Source organism: Periplaneta americana, chromosome 4 (assembly GCF_040183065.1).
Source record: "Periplaneta americana isolate PAMFEO1 chromosome 4, P.americana_PAMFEO1_priV1, whole genome shotgun sequence".
NCBI classification, from domain to species: domain Eukaryota; kingdom Metazoa; phylum Arthropoda; class Insecta; order Blattodea; family Blattidae; genus Periplaneta; species Periplaneta americana.
Genome location: NC_091120.1, coordinates 109,939,489 through 109,956,688, shown reverse-complemented (window position 1 = coordinate 109,956,688; position 17,200 = coordinate 109,939,489). Strand labels below are relative to the sequence as shown.

The 17,200-nt window shown below is 37.2% G+C and overlaps 1 protein-coding gene across 1 annotated transcript in view; it reads left to right on the top strand.

Moving 5' to 3' along the window:
• The window catches only part of LOC138698946 (trypsin-7-like), a 48,953-nt gene extending 41,987 nt beyond the window's left edge, over positions 1-6,966 (top strand). The window contains exons 4-5 of the mRNA XM_069825144.1: positions 2,438-2,570; positions 6,574-6,966. Of these exons, the coding sequence (XP_069681245.1) occupies positions 2,438-2,570; positions 6,574-6,966 (526 nt within the window). The remainder of the gene's footprint in view (positions 1-2,437; positions 2,571-6,573) is intronic.
• Positions 6,967-17,200: the final 10,234 nt, after the last annotated feature.

Below are 17,200 nucleotides of genomic sequence, written 5' to 3'. Positions count from 1 at the left end.
GTCTTCTTCAACTCTTCATCACTTCCAAAACGCGTACCACCCAGAAAGTCTTTCAGCTTAGTGAAAAGGTGAAAATCGCTAGGAGCAAGGTCTGGACTATAGGGCGGATGATCAAAGATTTCCCAACCGAATTGATCAAGCAATTCTCGAGTTGAAGCAGCAGTGTGCGGGCTGGCGTTGTCGTGAAGAAGCACAACTCCTCTCGAAAGCATTCCTCGCCTCTTGTTTTGAATGGCTCGCCGTAGTTTTCATAAAGTTTCACAATAACGATTTGCATTGATCGTAGTGCCTTTTGGCATGAAATCCAGCAAAAGAACACCTTTGCGATCCCAAAAGACAGTAGCCATGACTTTTTGTGTTGAGAGAGTCTGTTTGAATTTTCTCGGTTTCTTGGGTGATGAGGGATGATGCCATTGACGTGATTGGCGCTTGGTCTCTCGGGTGTTGTGAGACACCCAGGTCTCATCACCAGTCAGAATTTGATCAAGAAAGGCGTCTCCATCTGTGTGATATCGCATCAAGAATGTCAATGCTGAGGCCATTCTCTGAGTTTTGTGTTGGTCACTCAGTTGCCATGGAACCCATAGTGCACAGATTTTGTGGTAGCCAATATGTTGCGACATAATTTCACCAAGCAAAGAACGAGAAATGTCAGGAAAGACAATATGCAATTCGTCGAGTGATGTGCGCCTGTCTTGCAAGATTCTGTCGTTCACTTTAGTCTTCAGGTCTTCTGTGATGAGTGATGGGCGTCCGGGTCGAGTTTCATCGTGGACATTTGTTCGCCCATTGTTGAACATTTCGCACCATTTTCTCACATTTCTTTCATTCATTACAGTATCACCATACACTTCTTTCAATTGCCGGTAAATTTCTGCAGGTTTCAAATGTCGGGCATTCAAAAATCGAATCACACTCCTCACCTCACAGTCGGCGGGATTATCAATCACGTCGTTCATTTTGAAGTAACACAAAATGCACAATGGCGACTTGTTGCAACCAGTACTCACAACATTATGAGAACACATGTTAAGGAAGCCAGTTGACCTACAAACAAGGAAGGGGAGTCAGCTGCGCGGCGGGTATGCGCGAACGGTCGTTATTTCCTGGATCCCCCTCGTATATTGTCTTTAAGGTACTGCTGTTTCGAAATTGTTGTAACGACCTAATTGCGAAGCATGCTGAGCTAAGTTTTGGGGTTATTGTCTTTCTCTTGTGAGCGCTCCTGAAGAAACATATATTTGAGGTAAGGATTAATATTGCATTATAAAAATGATGTATTACTGTACATTAAAGTCAGCTGAATCAACGAGTATGATTATTTAAACATTATGACACAATAACAATGCTACAGGAGCTTTCCCATTTTCGGATTTACTTTCATATTTCTCCTCCTTGGCTCACTCCACTAGTAATTCCAACACAAAATTGTGAAAATTAATGTCTATGAAAGAAAATAGTTCGTGGAAATAATAATAGAAAAAAGTTATAGAAAATATTAATTATAATTATAATTATAATAAAATAATAGAGCATATATTTAACTTAATTACTGCTGCTGTTAGGAATATAAATAATGAGAAATAATTGTGTTATAATTCAATTTATTCAAATTTAATTTTGTACTGAATTGAACTTTCAGTTTATTTCGTTTATAATATATTAATATGTAATATATATTCCTACAGTTACACAAGTATTTTATATGAAATTTGTCACTTTAGGCCCTTTTTATATGTTGTAAATTCTTGCTTAGTCCATATTAAAATAATATAGCATGACTTTAATGTGTTTTTCCAAATACACGTTTGTTTTCTGAGCAGTTAGTGAGGATTATTTTAGTATCACGGAATTAGGAAACCACTATCACGGAATTTGGATCCCTGTCAGGGATTTAGGAGCCATTCTATAACAATGAAGAATCATATATTATATATCAAACTTGTGAAACTGTTGACACTGAATGTTGTAAACACTGTAGCTAAAGGTCCAAATAATGTCATTTAGGTGTTATTTGAAAATTTTTAATACAATTGTGGCATAAATATAGACTTTATTAAATATGTCACGGAATTAGGCAACCTTATCCTACTTGTGATGGAGCATGCAGCAAATAAAGTGTTATAAAACACATACAAACTGCATGTGACAATTAGAAATGTTGATGTTCTAATAGTATTGATCAAATTTTTCGGTTTTTTTCATTTCTGTTGAAGTGTGATGCACGGAAATAAGTGACGCGTTGAATGAAATGCATAAAGTCATCAGAGATTTTTCTGGAGCAGGAATATAGCGCAAGAATTCAACTGATATTGATGATCTAACGCTATCGAGTCGCCAGTACTCATCATGGAGGACCTCGCAAATTCATAAAGCTGATGGATTGTCTCTATGCAATACACATTCTCTAAAGCATTGTTCACTCTTCCCATTACAGAATGAAGGCTAACCAATTACGCGTCCGCGCTGGCACCAGTCATAAGCATGAAGAAGGTACTGTTCGAAAAGTTCACAAGATAGTTGTACACCGGAAATTTCATAATTTTGATTTTGACGTCGCTCTACTCAAGGTCAGTGTAAAATAGATTAAAGTACCTATCGTATTCATTATATACATCATAATCATATTCATCTTCGTTAACATTTCATAATTTAACCAGTGGCTTCTTCTGACCTCATACTCCGTATTTCAAATATGTTTACCGAGTTACAAGTGCTGTCAATAATCCGCATAACGCAATAGAAATTTTTAAAGGAACACATAATGAACAACGAAGAAAAATCTACATAGTTGAAACTACAAAATATGTATTGTTAATTTAATAATCTTGTTCGAAGGAATGAAGTTCAAAGTAGATGTAGAAAATTAAACAAAGTTATTTAAACATCAATTGTGATCAGTCTTATGTCTAAAAAATGTCTACTAGTCGAGTAGTCAGTAGTTCAGCTGAACAGTATTAATTAGGTGCCGTATGTTATATCAGCATAAAGGCAAATTGCTCATTCTTTCTGAAGAACTTTTTTTCAAAACTGAACATATCCATTTGACTATATGTTGTAAGAGAAGTAAAAAATGTATATTTTCTGAAACAAAAGAATATTTTGATTTTACATAATAAAAGTATATAGAGAACATGATACGTTATATGAATTTAAGAGAATTGAGTCCAACGGCACTCCAGTAATTGCGAGAAAACATTTGGACATATTCAGGTTTGCTATAAAAATATGGATAAGTATAATTTAAAAAAAAATGAACGTAATATAACTATTATTAATTATTAACACTAACTCGTGTTAATTAATGATTTTACATTCTTTCACAAAATTAAGTAAGAGTTCAGTTAACATGCTTATTCTCTTAGATATGTAAGCCACAGTCATCCACCAGACACTCACAAATCACTCTTCTCCATTACACTGTTGTGACGTAAGTGTCTGAGTCCTAGCTTTCAGTGCCCAGCTTTCCATCCTGTCACTGTTGCCTCATGTCCAATTTCCCTCGGTCCGTGGTTCATCCTTCTACCGAAGCACCTTCGAGTTGCCTCGTTGTTATAAGGGGAGCGAATAGATGACAAATTATAATTAAGCCATTAACAATTAACAAATGATTTATTAATCTAAATGAGAAACTAAAAATTAGCAATGATAAAAGTGTGATACAGATTACTATACTAAAATGAGAGCTACATCTAACTATACTAGAATCAGTGAGAGGATGATTAATGAGTCCTGGGGAAAATCCCGCGAACACTACAATAAGACAAGAGGTCCAATCTTGATGATGACGAACACATAGTTCCAATAACCACAAACTTGTCTCGCTGACGCACATGTCTTTTCCCACAAAGGGGGCAACTGTACTTTGACCTCTGCCATCAAACTGAGTACATACCTCGGTATCACTCGCACCGTAACCAACCCGAAACGTACTACTGCGGCTTGAATAGAAGTCCACTACCTGGCAGCATATTTCCAACATACCGCTGACAATCCATGAACGACTCGTGATACAGGTGTATGACGTCCCGTGGATAATTCGACATCGGGGTACCGATGCCGCGTAGTCTATACACTCTGAACGGATACACCAATCCGTCCCAGTACGTAGCCGCCGGATCACTCTCGTATACACGAAGCGGTGCTTTCGTGTACTCAGCAAGACACGAACTCCAATGTGAGCGGGCGCGCTCACGGCCCGTTCCCCACGCGTAGATATCTCCGGACTCCAAGTCCACTGCAGGAATACCTGTCTGCGGAAACGTCCAGTCGACTGTTCCCCAACACCCGAGTTGTAATCAGACTCTCTCAGACGTATCCTGGATGTAGGTCCTCTCCCGGGGGAACCCCAACCAACTCTCTTCTACGATGTCCTGCAACCAAGTCCTCACTCAGAGGTACTGTCCTCGACCTCTCCTCGTGATGAACCCTCGTGATGAACTTCCGTAATGAACTGTCGTGATGATCTCTCCTCGATGAACTCTCGTGATCAACTTTCCTCGATGAAGTCTGGTCGTCAACTCTTTCACAATCAACAGGAAATACCACATAATCTAAGGTCACCTGACCACCATGATGAGCAGCAAACAAACCACAGGAACCCATTGCACCATGGCTCAGTACACGGTCAAATGGACGCCACTGCTGGCTGTAAGCTCCCAATTCATCATGGAACAAAATACATAAATGATTAATAAATATATTCGCTCTGACTTCAAAGAAGCAACTCGAAGTAACGAAATGTTCATGCTACCACTATTGTGACGTAAGTATCTGAGTCCTAGCTTTCAGTGCCCAGCTTTCCATCCTGTCACTGTTGCCTCATGTCCAATTTCCCTCGGTCCGTGGATCGTGCTTCTACCGAGTTGCCTCGTTGTTACAAGGGGAGCGAATAGATGACAAATAATAATTAAGCCGATGCCGCGTAGTCTATACACCATCCGTAGACATTGTGATTCCAAATCACAATTTTCTGCGTTTCTTCCGACGTAGCGATTCACTCCCAGCGGATTCCACTCTGAACGGATACACCAATCCGTCCCAGTACGTAGCCGCCGGATCACTCTCGTATACACGAAGCCGTGCTTTCGTGTACTCAGCAAGACACGAACTCCAATGTGAGCGGGCGCGCTCACGGCCCGTTCCCCAAGCGTAGATATCTCCGGACTCCAAGTCCACTGCAGGAATACCTGTCTGCGGAAACGTCCAGTCGACTGTTCCCCAACACCCGAGTTGTAGTCAGACTCTCTCAGACGTATCCTGGATTTAGGTCCTCTCCCGGGGGAACCCCAACCAACTCTCTTCTGCGACGTCCTGCAACCAAGTCCTCTCTCAGAGGTACTGTCCTCGACCTCTCCTCGTGATGAACTCTCGTGATGAACTTCCGTAATGAACTGTCGTGATGATCTCTCCTCGATGAACTCTCGTGATCAACTTTCCTCGATGAAGTCTGGTCGTCAACTCTTTCTCCAAGAACGAGCTCGGCAAGCCAAACAAGAAAATCCGTTAGACTTTAAACCGGCCAATCAGATAGCTCGTCTTAACACTAATAAGGCTGGTTAATCTCGGACCCAATGGTAGACAAGGCTCAATTATGCCGCCTATTGGGCATAGAGGGAAACAAAATATACAGCACCATCTAACGTAAACACGTAATAACTAATACGAGGTGCCATCTAGTGGTGAGGAACTAAAACCTTCACACTACACCACAACACTCACATTATTATTATTATTATTATTATTATTATTATTATTATTATTATTATTATTGTTGTTGTTGTTGTTGTTGTTATTAATTATTAATAGTAATATCGATTAATAATATTATACATTGAACACTTCATATTCACAATCTTTTACATTCTGTTGTGCGAACATGATCTCGGTTTTTGCTTTAACTGAACTAGTTGAGGATCAGGATTGCCGTACTTCTCATGTTTTCCCTTCTGTGCTGCCAAAGATTTTGATCTTCCTTTTTTTCTTGATTCACTGCTCGTTTCTCCGACAGAAACATTCATTATAATAGTTTCGAAAAGAGCTATACTTTACAATGCAATGCAATCTGACTAAAATTCGCAGAAACGCGATGCCGCAGATTGCTGAAATAATTACATTTTTGTAGCCCATTCTCGGAAGGCACAAATGCTCTAAAATGACCTTGATCACTCATTGGCAATAGTTGAAAATAGCGGGATATTTGAACAACTGTTAGAACTAAGTTGGAGATGTACTATTTTGCTTTCAAAAAGCTTATTAAGCAATACAATAATTACTGAAGATGTTCAGTTTTGAGAAAAAATGTCTGGAACAACTGAACAGAATGGACATGTAAAAATCAATATTTACAATTATGTTTCAATGGGATAAATTCACTTTCTTTGCAAAATAAATTTAACTCTAATTCAATATCAGATCTACCATAATCGATTTAGGCTATAACAAAATTTTGTAATTTTTGGACATGTTCAGTTTTGAAAAAAAAAAACTTTTCAACTAGCATGATGCAAATTTCGTCGTTAAAATTGATATTATTTTTAAATGCTACGCTGTGTGTTTACTGTGAATTTTCAGGTAGAGAAACCATTCCACTTCGATAAATCGGTTCAACAAATTGCCATGGCATCAACTGTTCCTGATGTTGGAACTTGCGTCACTGTAAGCGGATGGGGATATCTTGAACTAGGAGGTCATTCACCTCTCAATTTACATCATGTTGAGATCCTCATCATAGACCACCGTCAATGTGCCTCTTCTTACCATGACCTCACTCCTCAAATGATATGCGCGGGATGGCCTAGAGGCGGCAGAGATTCATGCTATATGGATTCAGGTGGACCTCTTGTTTTCCAAAAAAAGCTCGTCGGAATTGTATCCTGGGGGTATGGATGTGCACTAGCAGGATATCCTGGAGTCTATACTAACGTTGCTGTCCTGAAGAAATGGATCAGAGAACATATGAAATAATAAGAGTATTTAATTGAATATGAAAAATATAATTATTTGTGTGTATATGAGAGATTAATAAAATTGACAGAGTTGGAATAATTTACATGTTGAGACATGTTCGCTTGTTTTTCGTAAAGTTATTCGATTATGAAAACTCAACGTTCACGAAATATAATCCATCTGCATTTTCAGATAAAGGAAAAATACTTGCAATCAAGAAGTAAATATGTTTGTATAAGTTAACAGTAAATAATTTATTCTCAGTAAGGTACATAGTATATTAAAAATATGTTCACCATGTAACATAAATTTAATATTCTATTATTGTCTTTCTTAATTTCCTAAAATTTTAAAAATAGTTTTTAATGGTAACCAATATCACTACTCAAACTTTGATTCGTAAACCATTTTTGGACCTCGAAGATCCCATCGATATCTTTCAACATCTTTCGACTTTTTTTAAAATATTTGTGGTCTTTAAAATAACCTTCATGAATTATTATGCTTGATGATTATCTATGATAACTTATCTTCATACAGTCGCTCTCCTTCTCACCACTAAAGACAAGTCATATTTTATTTGACGTCCAATCTTGCAAATAGTTTCGTAGCTGATTAGATTGTTTGACTTTGTAACGTTTGCATAGCTTGGCAGTGTTAGTTCTTTCTTCGTTTACGACTCACCGTACAAACTAATTATAATGTATAGAGCGTTGAAGACATAGAAAATTCGGAAGAGATATTCAGTAATATTTTATATACAAGGCTCCTACAAAAGATATTTCCGGTTTGAATGCATGTAACATACATTCTATGAATCTGAGGTGCATGAAAATAGCACCAATGGAAAGAGAAACTCAGAATGATTAGTTGTGGCAACACTGTTTTTCTTGTTAGTAACACTGTCTCATAATAGCGCATATAAAAAAAATTGTTCATTGTTGAGGCTAAATGGTTGCAATAGAGGACAGAAAAGCTTTTCGTGTGCTTGATTTTCATATGAATCAGTCGGTTATTAATGTGCAACTGCATTACCGAACAAAGTTTGGTGCAGATGCACACAGTGGACTTACAATCTATAAATGGTACTCTGATTTTAAGGCAAGATTCTTCGTAAACGGTTCCAATTTAATCCGTACCGGAGGGCTTAGAGTCACACAACGTCAATTCCAAAAATCGACTTTTGAGTTAAAGGTAGATTTAAAAATATAAATGTCATAATATTCGACCACCAAATTACTATTCTCTTATTTTCAAGAGGTTACATTTTTTGGAATTAACACCCTGGCAATTTAAAAATAATGAAGTGTCAAACAGGGTTAACTATACTTAGGATTCTTTGTCTCCAACTTATCGGGTTAACTAGACTTAGCATTCTTTGTCTCCAACTTATCGGTGGTGTAGAAAGCTACAACTGGAGACAGCGTTCTCTGTCTCTACAGTAGAGTACAGTAGAGATTAATAATGCTGAAATGAATTTGATTTGGTTATTTAAACACGCTGTATCAACTACTAGGTTATTTAGCCTCGATGAGAATGGTGACAACGAGAAGGTATTTGGCGAGATGAGGCAGAGGATTCGCCATAGATTACCTGGCATTCACCTTACGGTTGGGAAAAACCTCGGAAAAAAACCCAGCCCAAGCGGGGATCGAACCCACGCCCGAGCGCAACTTCAGATCGGCAGGCAAGCGCCTTAACCGACTGAGCCACGCCGGTGGCTGCTGAAATGAAACATATATAATACTATAAGATTCATTTTAGGGACGAAAATATCTTGATTTTCTATCAAAGTACATTATTATACAAATAATTGATTATTGGTATTCAGCTTTTACTTCAGCTCACGGTCAATATTTCATTCCCACTTTACACTGCTTTATGTATGAATTATTAGGACAATTTAATTTAGTTCAGTGATCTTTTCTAAGCAGAATAAAGTGTTCGATGAAAGAGTAATGGAACGGAGAAAAATTCCCTCCGGCGCCGGGATTTGAACCCGGGTTTTCAGCTCTACGTGCTGATGCTTTATCCACTAAGCCACACCGGATACAACCCCGACGTCGGACAGAATTGTCTCTGATATAATATAGAATAATATAGAATAAAGTGTGATTTTCAAGGCAAAGTTGATTTTTATGAAAATTGTATGTTTTTAGTCACTGATACTGGATCCATGTGACCACCTAAAGGTATTTATCCTTTTCCTTTCCTCTTACAAATTCTCTTACTGAAAACAACCATTCATTTATTCATAGTGTTCTGTCCAAGGGTAGGTCTTTCAATGCAAATCTAGCATTCTCCAGTATTTCCTACTTTCTGCCTTGCTCTTTGTCTTCTCATAATGATCCATATATCTTAATGTCCTCTATAATCTGATATCTTCTTCTGCCTCTAACTTTTCTCCCGTTCAACATTCGTTTCAATGAATCCTTCAGTAGGCAGTTTCTTCTCAGCCAGTGACCAAGCCAATTTATTTTCCTCTTTCTGATCAGTTTCAGCAACATTCTTTCTTCATTCACTCTTTCCCAAACAGCTTTGTGTCTTACTCTGTCTGTCCTATTCACACGCTCCATCTTTCTTCATATCCACATTTCAAATGTTTCTACTCGCTTCTGTTCACTTCGTCGCTACACTCCACACGAAGCACTTCAATAGTCTTTTCCTTACTTCTCTTTCCAAAAGTCCGCAGAGAATGCTCCGTTTTCTATTAAAATTTTCCTTTGCAATTGCTACCCTCCTTTTGTCTTCTTGACAGCAGCTCCTGTTACTGTTTATAGTACATCCCACGTATTTGAAGCTGTCCACTTACTCTTCTGCCTAAGTTAGAATTTGCAAGTTTACCTTCTTTACTTTTCTTCCTATAACCATGGTCATCGTCTTATTCGCATTTATCTTCATCCCATACTGCTCATAGCTGTCACCACAAGTAATATATCCCTTAGTATCATTTCTTCTTTGCTAACAATGCCATATAATCACCAAATCTGACACACTTTATTCTTCTCATACGATCACTCCTCTCATGTTCCGAAAACAGTTCTTCACTAAATCCTCCAAGTAGATGTTGAACATGCTAAGTGATAAAGGGCATCCTTGTCGTACTCCTCTCCCTATTTCACTTCCTTCTGACATTTCTTCTTCTATTCTGACTTTCACCCGTGTTTCATATAAATGTTACTGAACAACCACATGCACGGAAATTTTATTTATGATTTCTTTCAGTTTATTCCAAGCCACTCTGTCAAACGCCTTTTCTAGATCCACAAATACTATATACACTTCTTCATTCTTCTCTAGATATCTTTTGCCGATTGATCGTAGCAGTCCAATTGCATCTCTCCTACTTTTTCCCTTTCTGAAGCCAAACTGCACTTCTTAGAACTCGTCTTCCATCTTAGAATATAAACGTCGATTCAGTATTCGCAGTAAAACCTTCGCCGAGTGTGATATCAGACTGATAGTCCTGAACTCGTTACATTTCTTTGAACTATTTTCCTTTGGTACTGGAAGCAACACTATCTCCATAAAATCTTCAGGCCAGTCGCCTTTCTCATTACTTTGCATAATGATAGAATTTCCTTCTTGTCTTCACCCAAGCATTTCATTAATTCAATGGGGATTCCATCAACTTCTGTTGCTTTCTCATTCTCCATTTCTGTAAAGGCTAGTTCAAATTGTTGTCTTAAAACATAAAATCCCTTTTTGTCCTTTGATACTGCCGCTTCGTCTTCTATAGCCAAGTCATGTGGAGGATTTCCTGTCATAACTCTTCTAAATATTCCGTCCATCTGATCAGTATTCCTGGTCTGTCTGTTATTTCATTTCCGAATTTGTCTTCTATCAACCACATGGACTTGCTTTTCTTATTTGTGCATTCCAAAACACATTTAACTTTACGGTACATTAAATCATAGGCTATCTTCCTTTTTTTCTAGATCCTCTATTTCTTTACATTTCTTTTTCATCCAATCTTCCTTTGCCTTATCAGTTTCTCTTCTTAGTTCGTTTTAAGTTTCCTGTAGTTTTTTCTACCGTCTTCTGTGTTGATGTTTTTCCATTTACTTTCACTTCAGTACTCATTATTATTCTCAGGTGTAGATTCTAGTGTAGCGAATATCTCTTCAAACTTTCCTTCAAATTTTCTTCTTTCCGCTTCGTTTTTCAGTTTTTCATGTCAAATTTCTTCGTCATTTATCTTCCTCTTATTTTCTTCAGACGAATATCTACTTCGTCTATCAGCAGAACATGATCTGCGTTAATATCTGCTCCTGGTAAAGTCTTCGCATTTTTAAGCTATTTCGGAATCTTTCCTGTACAATAATGTATTTCCAACAATCATTGCATTTCCTTTACAAAAATTTACCAAAGATTATTCTCTGTCATTTTTAGTAGGATATTTTACGCCGATTTATCAATATCTTAGGTTATTTAGCATCTGAATGAGATGAAGGTGATAATGTCGAGGAAATGAGTCCAGGTTCCGGCACCGATAGATACTTACCCAGCATTTGCTTATATTGGGTTGAGGGGAAAACCCCGGAAAAATTCAACCAGGTAACTTGTCCCGACCGGAAATCGAACTCGTGCCGCCTGGTATCGCGGCAAGGCACGCTAACCGTTACTCCACAGGTGTGGACGATTATCCACTGTAATTTCTTCTTCCCAATCCATATTTTCCAACTGTTCTTCCCTCTTAACCTCCCACAAATGGGTTCCAGTCGTCCAATATGATTACGCATGCTCCTTTCTTCTTCTTCTTCTTCTTCTTCTTCTTCTTCTTCTTCTTCTTCTTCTTCTCAACTATCTCTTCTATCTTGTCATAACTTTCTTCTACTTCATCGTCTGATAATCCACTATGTGGTATATAAACTTCCACTATCACTAAGTCTATTTTCTTCCCTTGTAACTTCTCCATTATATCGCCTGGTCATCTACCTGACGCACTGATATCACTTTAGCTTTCACACGTGGTCCAATAATACACCAACACCATCACTTCCTTTGCATTCACCATTTGAATAAAACAACCTAAATTCATCTCTCACCAACTCATCACTATCTTTCCATCTCATTTCTGATATTCCCATCACATCCACTCTGTTTCTTCTGATATCTGATATCTTCCAAGTTTTCCAATTTTCCTGCTTGCAGAAGAGTCCTTACATTCCATGTTCCAATCCCCAATCTTTTTTTCTTCTCTCTGCTGGGTTACTTCATAATGTGTTCTTCCTCAGCATCCCTCTCCTGGACATCCGAATGGGGGAATAGTTTATGTCCGGAATCTTTTACCGTGGAAAAACTCATTATCGCAGGTTTGCAGTTTTTCGTGGGAAAGGCAAATGCAGTTGCTTCCCTTTGCTTTCTGCAAACCACTCTCTCTTTCGCATATTAAAATTTCCCAGGGGACTCCAACGTGGACATGAGGAAAGTGGATTTTATAATTAGGCCCTCTGAACTACTCCGAAAAGGGTTAAATATAAGTTCTATCAAGGTTTTTGACTTAATCAAAGACCGGGAAATCCCAATTATCCTTACAAAATAAGTTATATTATACAGTAACATAATGTACGGTATGCGTCTAAACAAACGACACACGACAAACGAAATTATTGCTCACGTACTGCCCACTTTCCCTAGTAACGAATTATTTATTATTTATTGTATATAATAGTTTAACCTATTGTGAATTCAGTGTTGTGTTGACTTCTGCAATAAATTATGGTTCTCACAGCAGAGGACACGGTGTTTAACGTGGAACATGATTTCCGATCATACGGAGTAGGACGTCGTAATGGGCGAAGTTTGCTTCACGTTAAAGAAAAGTACGACGAGCGAGTTAATGAGGCACCAAATAACAGAGCAATGTTAGCTGTCGTTGACAAGTTCCGTCATATGGTATCAGTCTTATGTCAACGAAAGGGGACAACAGGGCGCCAAAGAACCATCATCACAAACGAGAATCATGGACGACTTCTCCAACAGGTGTTACAGTCCCCAAGCGTAGTCTATGATGAACATCGCTGAAATTTGGTTTGGTATTGCAGTTACTCAGCATCTAACAGAATGGGATGAAAAAGCTAGATTACAGTATTTCAAACCAGTGTTGTCCATGACGTGTCAGGATCCATATTTCTTCTGTAACATATGAGCCGTTTAGAGCAGAAGTGGTGTAAGTCAAAAATGGGTAAAGAGGGTTAAAATAAACATTCTGTAAAATAAAGCCCAAAGTAGCAATTAATATTCAATTTATTTAAGCTATTAGTAGTTAGTGGATAGCAATAAGAACATATAAATTGTTACTTTGCGCTGTATTTTTCAGAATTTTTACCTTAAATCTCATTACCCAATTTTGACTTACACAACTTTTGCTCTGAAGGGCTCATATGTTTTTCAGATGAAAGCCAAATTCACATCGATGGGTGCATCAACCGACAAACAACTCGAATTTTAGAGTTTGAACGGCCTGATGTCGTTATACAGAAACTACATCCCAGTGCGCGGGTTACAATTTGGTGCGCCGTGTCCGGTCATGGAATATGGGGCGCTTATTTCGTGGAGGTTGGTGCACAGAATCATGCAACAGTAAACCAGATAGTCTACAGCGACCTAAAACACAATCAATTATATGGACACTATATGCTCAGCATATAGTGGTCCAAGTAATCCACATCCTACAGGATTCTTCGGCATCTTCGAAAATTTGACACAACAACATACACTTCATCAAACTTACAGTTCATGTACAAAACAAACAATGCTAGAGGAAATTGTCAATCCTGATAGCTGGAGAAAAAATAAATGCAAGAAAAATGTTTGTGCAGGCTTGGCTCACAGATCAACAACTATTCGTAATAAGGAGATAGCAGCTAAAAATATCATTGGAAATGATTGTTCGAAATGCCTAAGAAAATGGAATCAATCCTTCACTAAAGAAGACATACGCCTACTTAAAATTCAAAAAATACTATTGGAATATTGAAAGAATTGACGGAAAGAGACCACTTTCAACACCTAATAGATATAAATCTGGTGACCTGAATGTTGTAAGAAATATATGACATGTAGTAAAACGTTGCATAGGGCCTATATTAAGATGAAAAGTCCGAAAATTGTTATACTATAGCCAAATTTTGAATAGAAATTTCAATATTGGCTTCCACCAACATTATGACAAATGATTTCAGTATTAATTAACATTTAAATGATATGGAGAAGACTGATTTTCAGGATATGTAAGATTCTCACGTTCTAAGAAAGGAGAGAGTTCGTGAAATGAAAAATGATTTCAAATTACAACTAAAATAAGGGCAAATCCACTTTTTTTAATTTCATATTGAAACGCTCGATACTGCCCCAGATCAAAACTGTTCAATAACACACACACACACACACACACACACACACACACACACACACACACATATATATATATATATATATATATATATATATATATATATATATATATATACTAGTGGCTTGTGCAGCAAATGCTGCAAACTAAATTCATTAGACGTTCAAATAAACATTTTTCAGATTTATTTTCAATGAAGAATACCAGACATTCGGAAAGTTACTTGCTTCCATAGCAATGAAAGATACTCTCTCTCGAGCCAATACTGAAGATAACCACGCATATAAATATCTACACTACACCGCCATTAAATATATGAAAAAGACCCAATCCCACTTGATTAATAATTATAAAAATATTTGATTTTTAATAATATTATTATCTTACGTAAGCTTTATAGCTTTCAGTAACATATACTATATATACTATATAGCCGCCACTCAGTAAAATATAGAAATCAAAATCTAATTTAAGTTATTCTATACATCTACTTATATAAATCCAAAACGTTTCACTTTCATATCAACAATATAGCATGAATATGTATAATTAATTAAAAATAGTCACATCATGCCATTAACTACAATAATATTTCATTTCTAATGGTAATAATGTCATCAAACCACCTCAAGTTTTGTAGTTTTTAATATCCAATACACAGCTATACCCAGAAAATTACACACCACAGAATCGAACCTGTAAATTATTTTTAGTAAGTTAAGTTTTTAATAACCAATTTTATTTGAGCTCTAAAGATGTCAGCATTCATGAAGATCATGGCCTTCGTGTAATATTGTTTACTGTAGTATGTGTTTTGTTTTATTCTGAAATGCAACACGGCCGACGTGATGCTCGCTTCGCTTCTCTTTTACAGAAAAGCGAAGGGAATATCAAGTCGGCCGTGAATGCTATTAGCTAGTTCTCAAAACTGACGACAGATGGATTTTGGAAAATAGGAAAATTATGTTTAAAAATTGACATTTCACTGAAAACTACTATTTTTCCGAAAAATTTGAGTTCCGAGTTTCAAAATGAGGGTTCATTTATTAAAATCCGTCCAGCCGTTTTCCCGTAATTTCCATTACAAGTTCAAATTATATATATATATATATATATATATATATATATATATATATATATATATAAGTGATATTAGTGATTGCTGCCTCCTGTTTTATTGACACAATTGCCGACATTTCCGAAATGATTATAACCTTAAAGTATAGCCTAAATTTCAGTACTTATTTATATCTTCAACTCCTTCCTAACACATTTTCTACATGTTTCGATAGCCTATAAAATGTTCATTTCAGTACTAGTAATTTGAAAATTATAATTCTGTCATATAATGAGTAATATTCGGTAGTAATTTCAGCTAAAATAAATCATGCAACCACCCTTTGTCTTGTTTTTTTTTAAATCTAGTAGGTAAAAGAGAAGTTAAGTTAAATGTCATATTTTTACAATTATTACAGTTGTGAAATGTTTTAAACTTGTACTGTTTATAATGCTCTTTAATTACAACCATAATTGCACCGTTCCTTTGCTAACTTATGCAAGAAATCTAATGAAAAACTACATGAGCTATACGCCAAAATAATAAATGCAGAACACAACAGACAGATAAAAGTGATGTTTGTTTTGAAGATATTAAAAGCACATCGATTTTAAAACATACTCCAAAACTAAGTGGTTAATACCATATTTGTAAGTATTATATGACAGGGAAAATAAATTACTGGACCCTCGACATCGTCCAATCAGTTTTTCACTTAAAACACACTTGGGACAAAAAAACCGGACACTTCTATATTTGCTTGTATTTTGTTGCCAATTATTTCAAAATGAGACAAAACCCATTTAAACAAAATAATGTTTCATTTAGCACCTTATACGACAACATTTGAAAAAAAATCTCTGATGATAAAATTTACAAAAAATTACAAAGGGCGTATAGCTATGGCATCGTTTGGTCTAACTGTTTTTTCATTTTATGGTGCCTTAAACATTAAAAACTCTTTTCAGTAACGGGTATTATCCCCTCTGGCTTGAATAACTGCATCCATACGTCTTGGCATGCTCTCAATTTGGTTAGCAATGTCTTCTTGAGGAATAAGTTCCCATTCTTCGCCAAGTGCTCGCCTCAACTCTTGTAACGATTCTGATCTCGGTCGTCTATTCTTAACACGCCGTCCCAGCATGACCCACACGTGTTCAATTGGGTTCATGTCTGGACTCCTTGATGGCCATGGAAGAACATGGATTCCCACTTCTTGGAGATAACCTCCGACCGCATGGGCAATATGCGGCATGCATTAAAACAAAATTATCGCCTACAAATTGGCCAAATGGCACAACATGATCAGCCAAACATTCATTTATATACCTATCAGCTGTTAGTCTTCCATTTTCAACAAAAACCAACTCTGTACGAGCATCCGTACACACTCCTGCCCAAACCATCACTCCACCACCTCCATACGGCACATTTTCGGAAGTGCAACACTGTGAAAATCGTTCTCTCCTCCTTCTCCAAACTCTTTCACGTCCATCAGGTGAGCACAGATTGAAACGGGACTCATCGGTGAACAGATAACAGCTCCACTGTCCATTTCTCCAATCCCTGTGATCATTTGCAAAACGCAGTCGTTCAACTCGATGCATCCTGAGAAGTCTGGGACCAGTTGCAGGTCTACTTGATATCAGTCCACTTGCTTTCAACCTCCTTCTAACTGTTTTGGCCAAAATTGGGCGTCCATGCATGTTAACAAATTGCTGGGCTACACTAGTAGCTGGAAGGTTGCGCTCCCTAAGAACTCTCAACACCATACTCCTGTCTTCATTTGGATTTGTAGCTCTTGGACGACCCGAACCTTGTCTTCTGGTATATTCTAG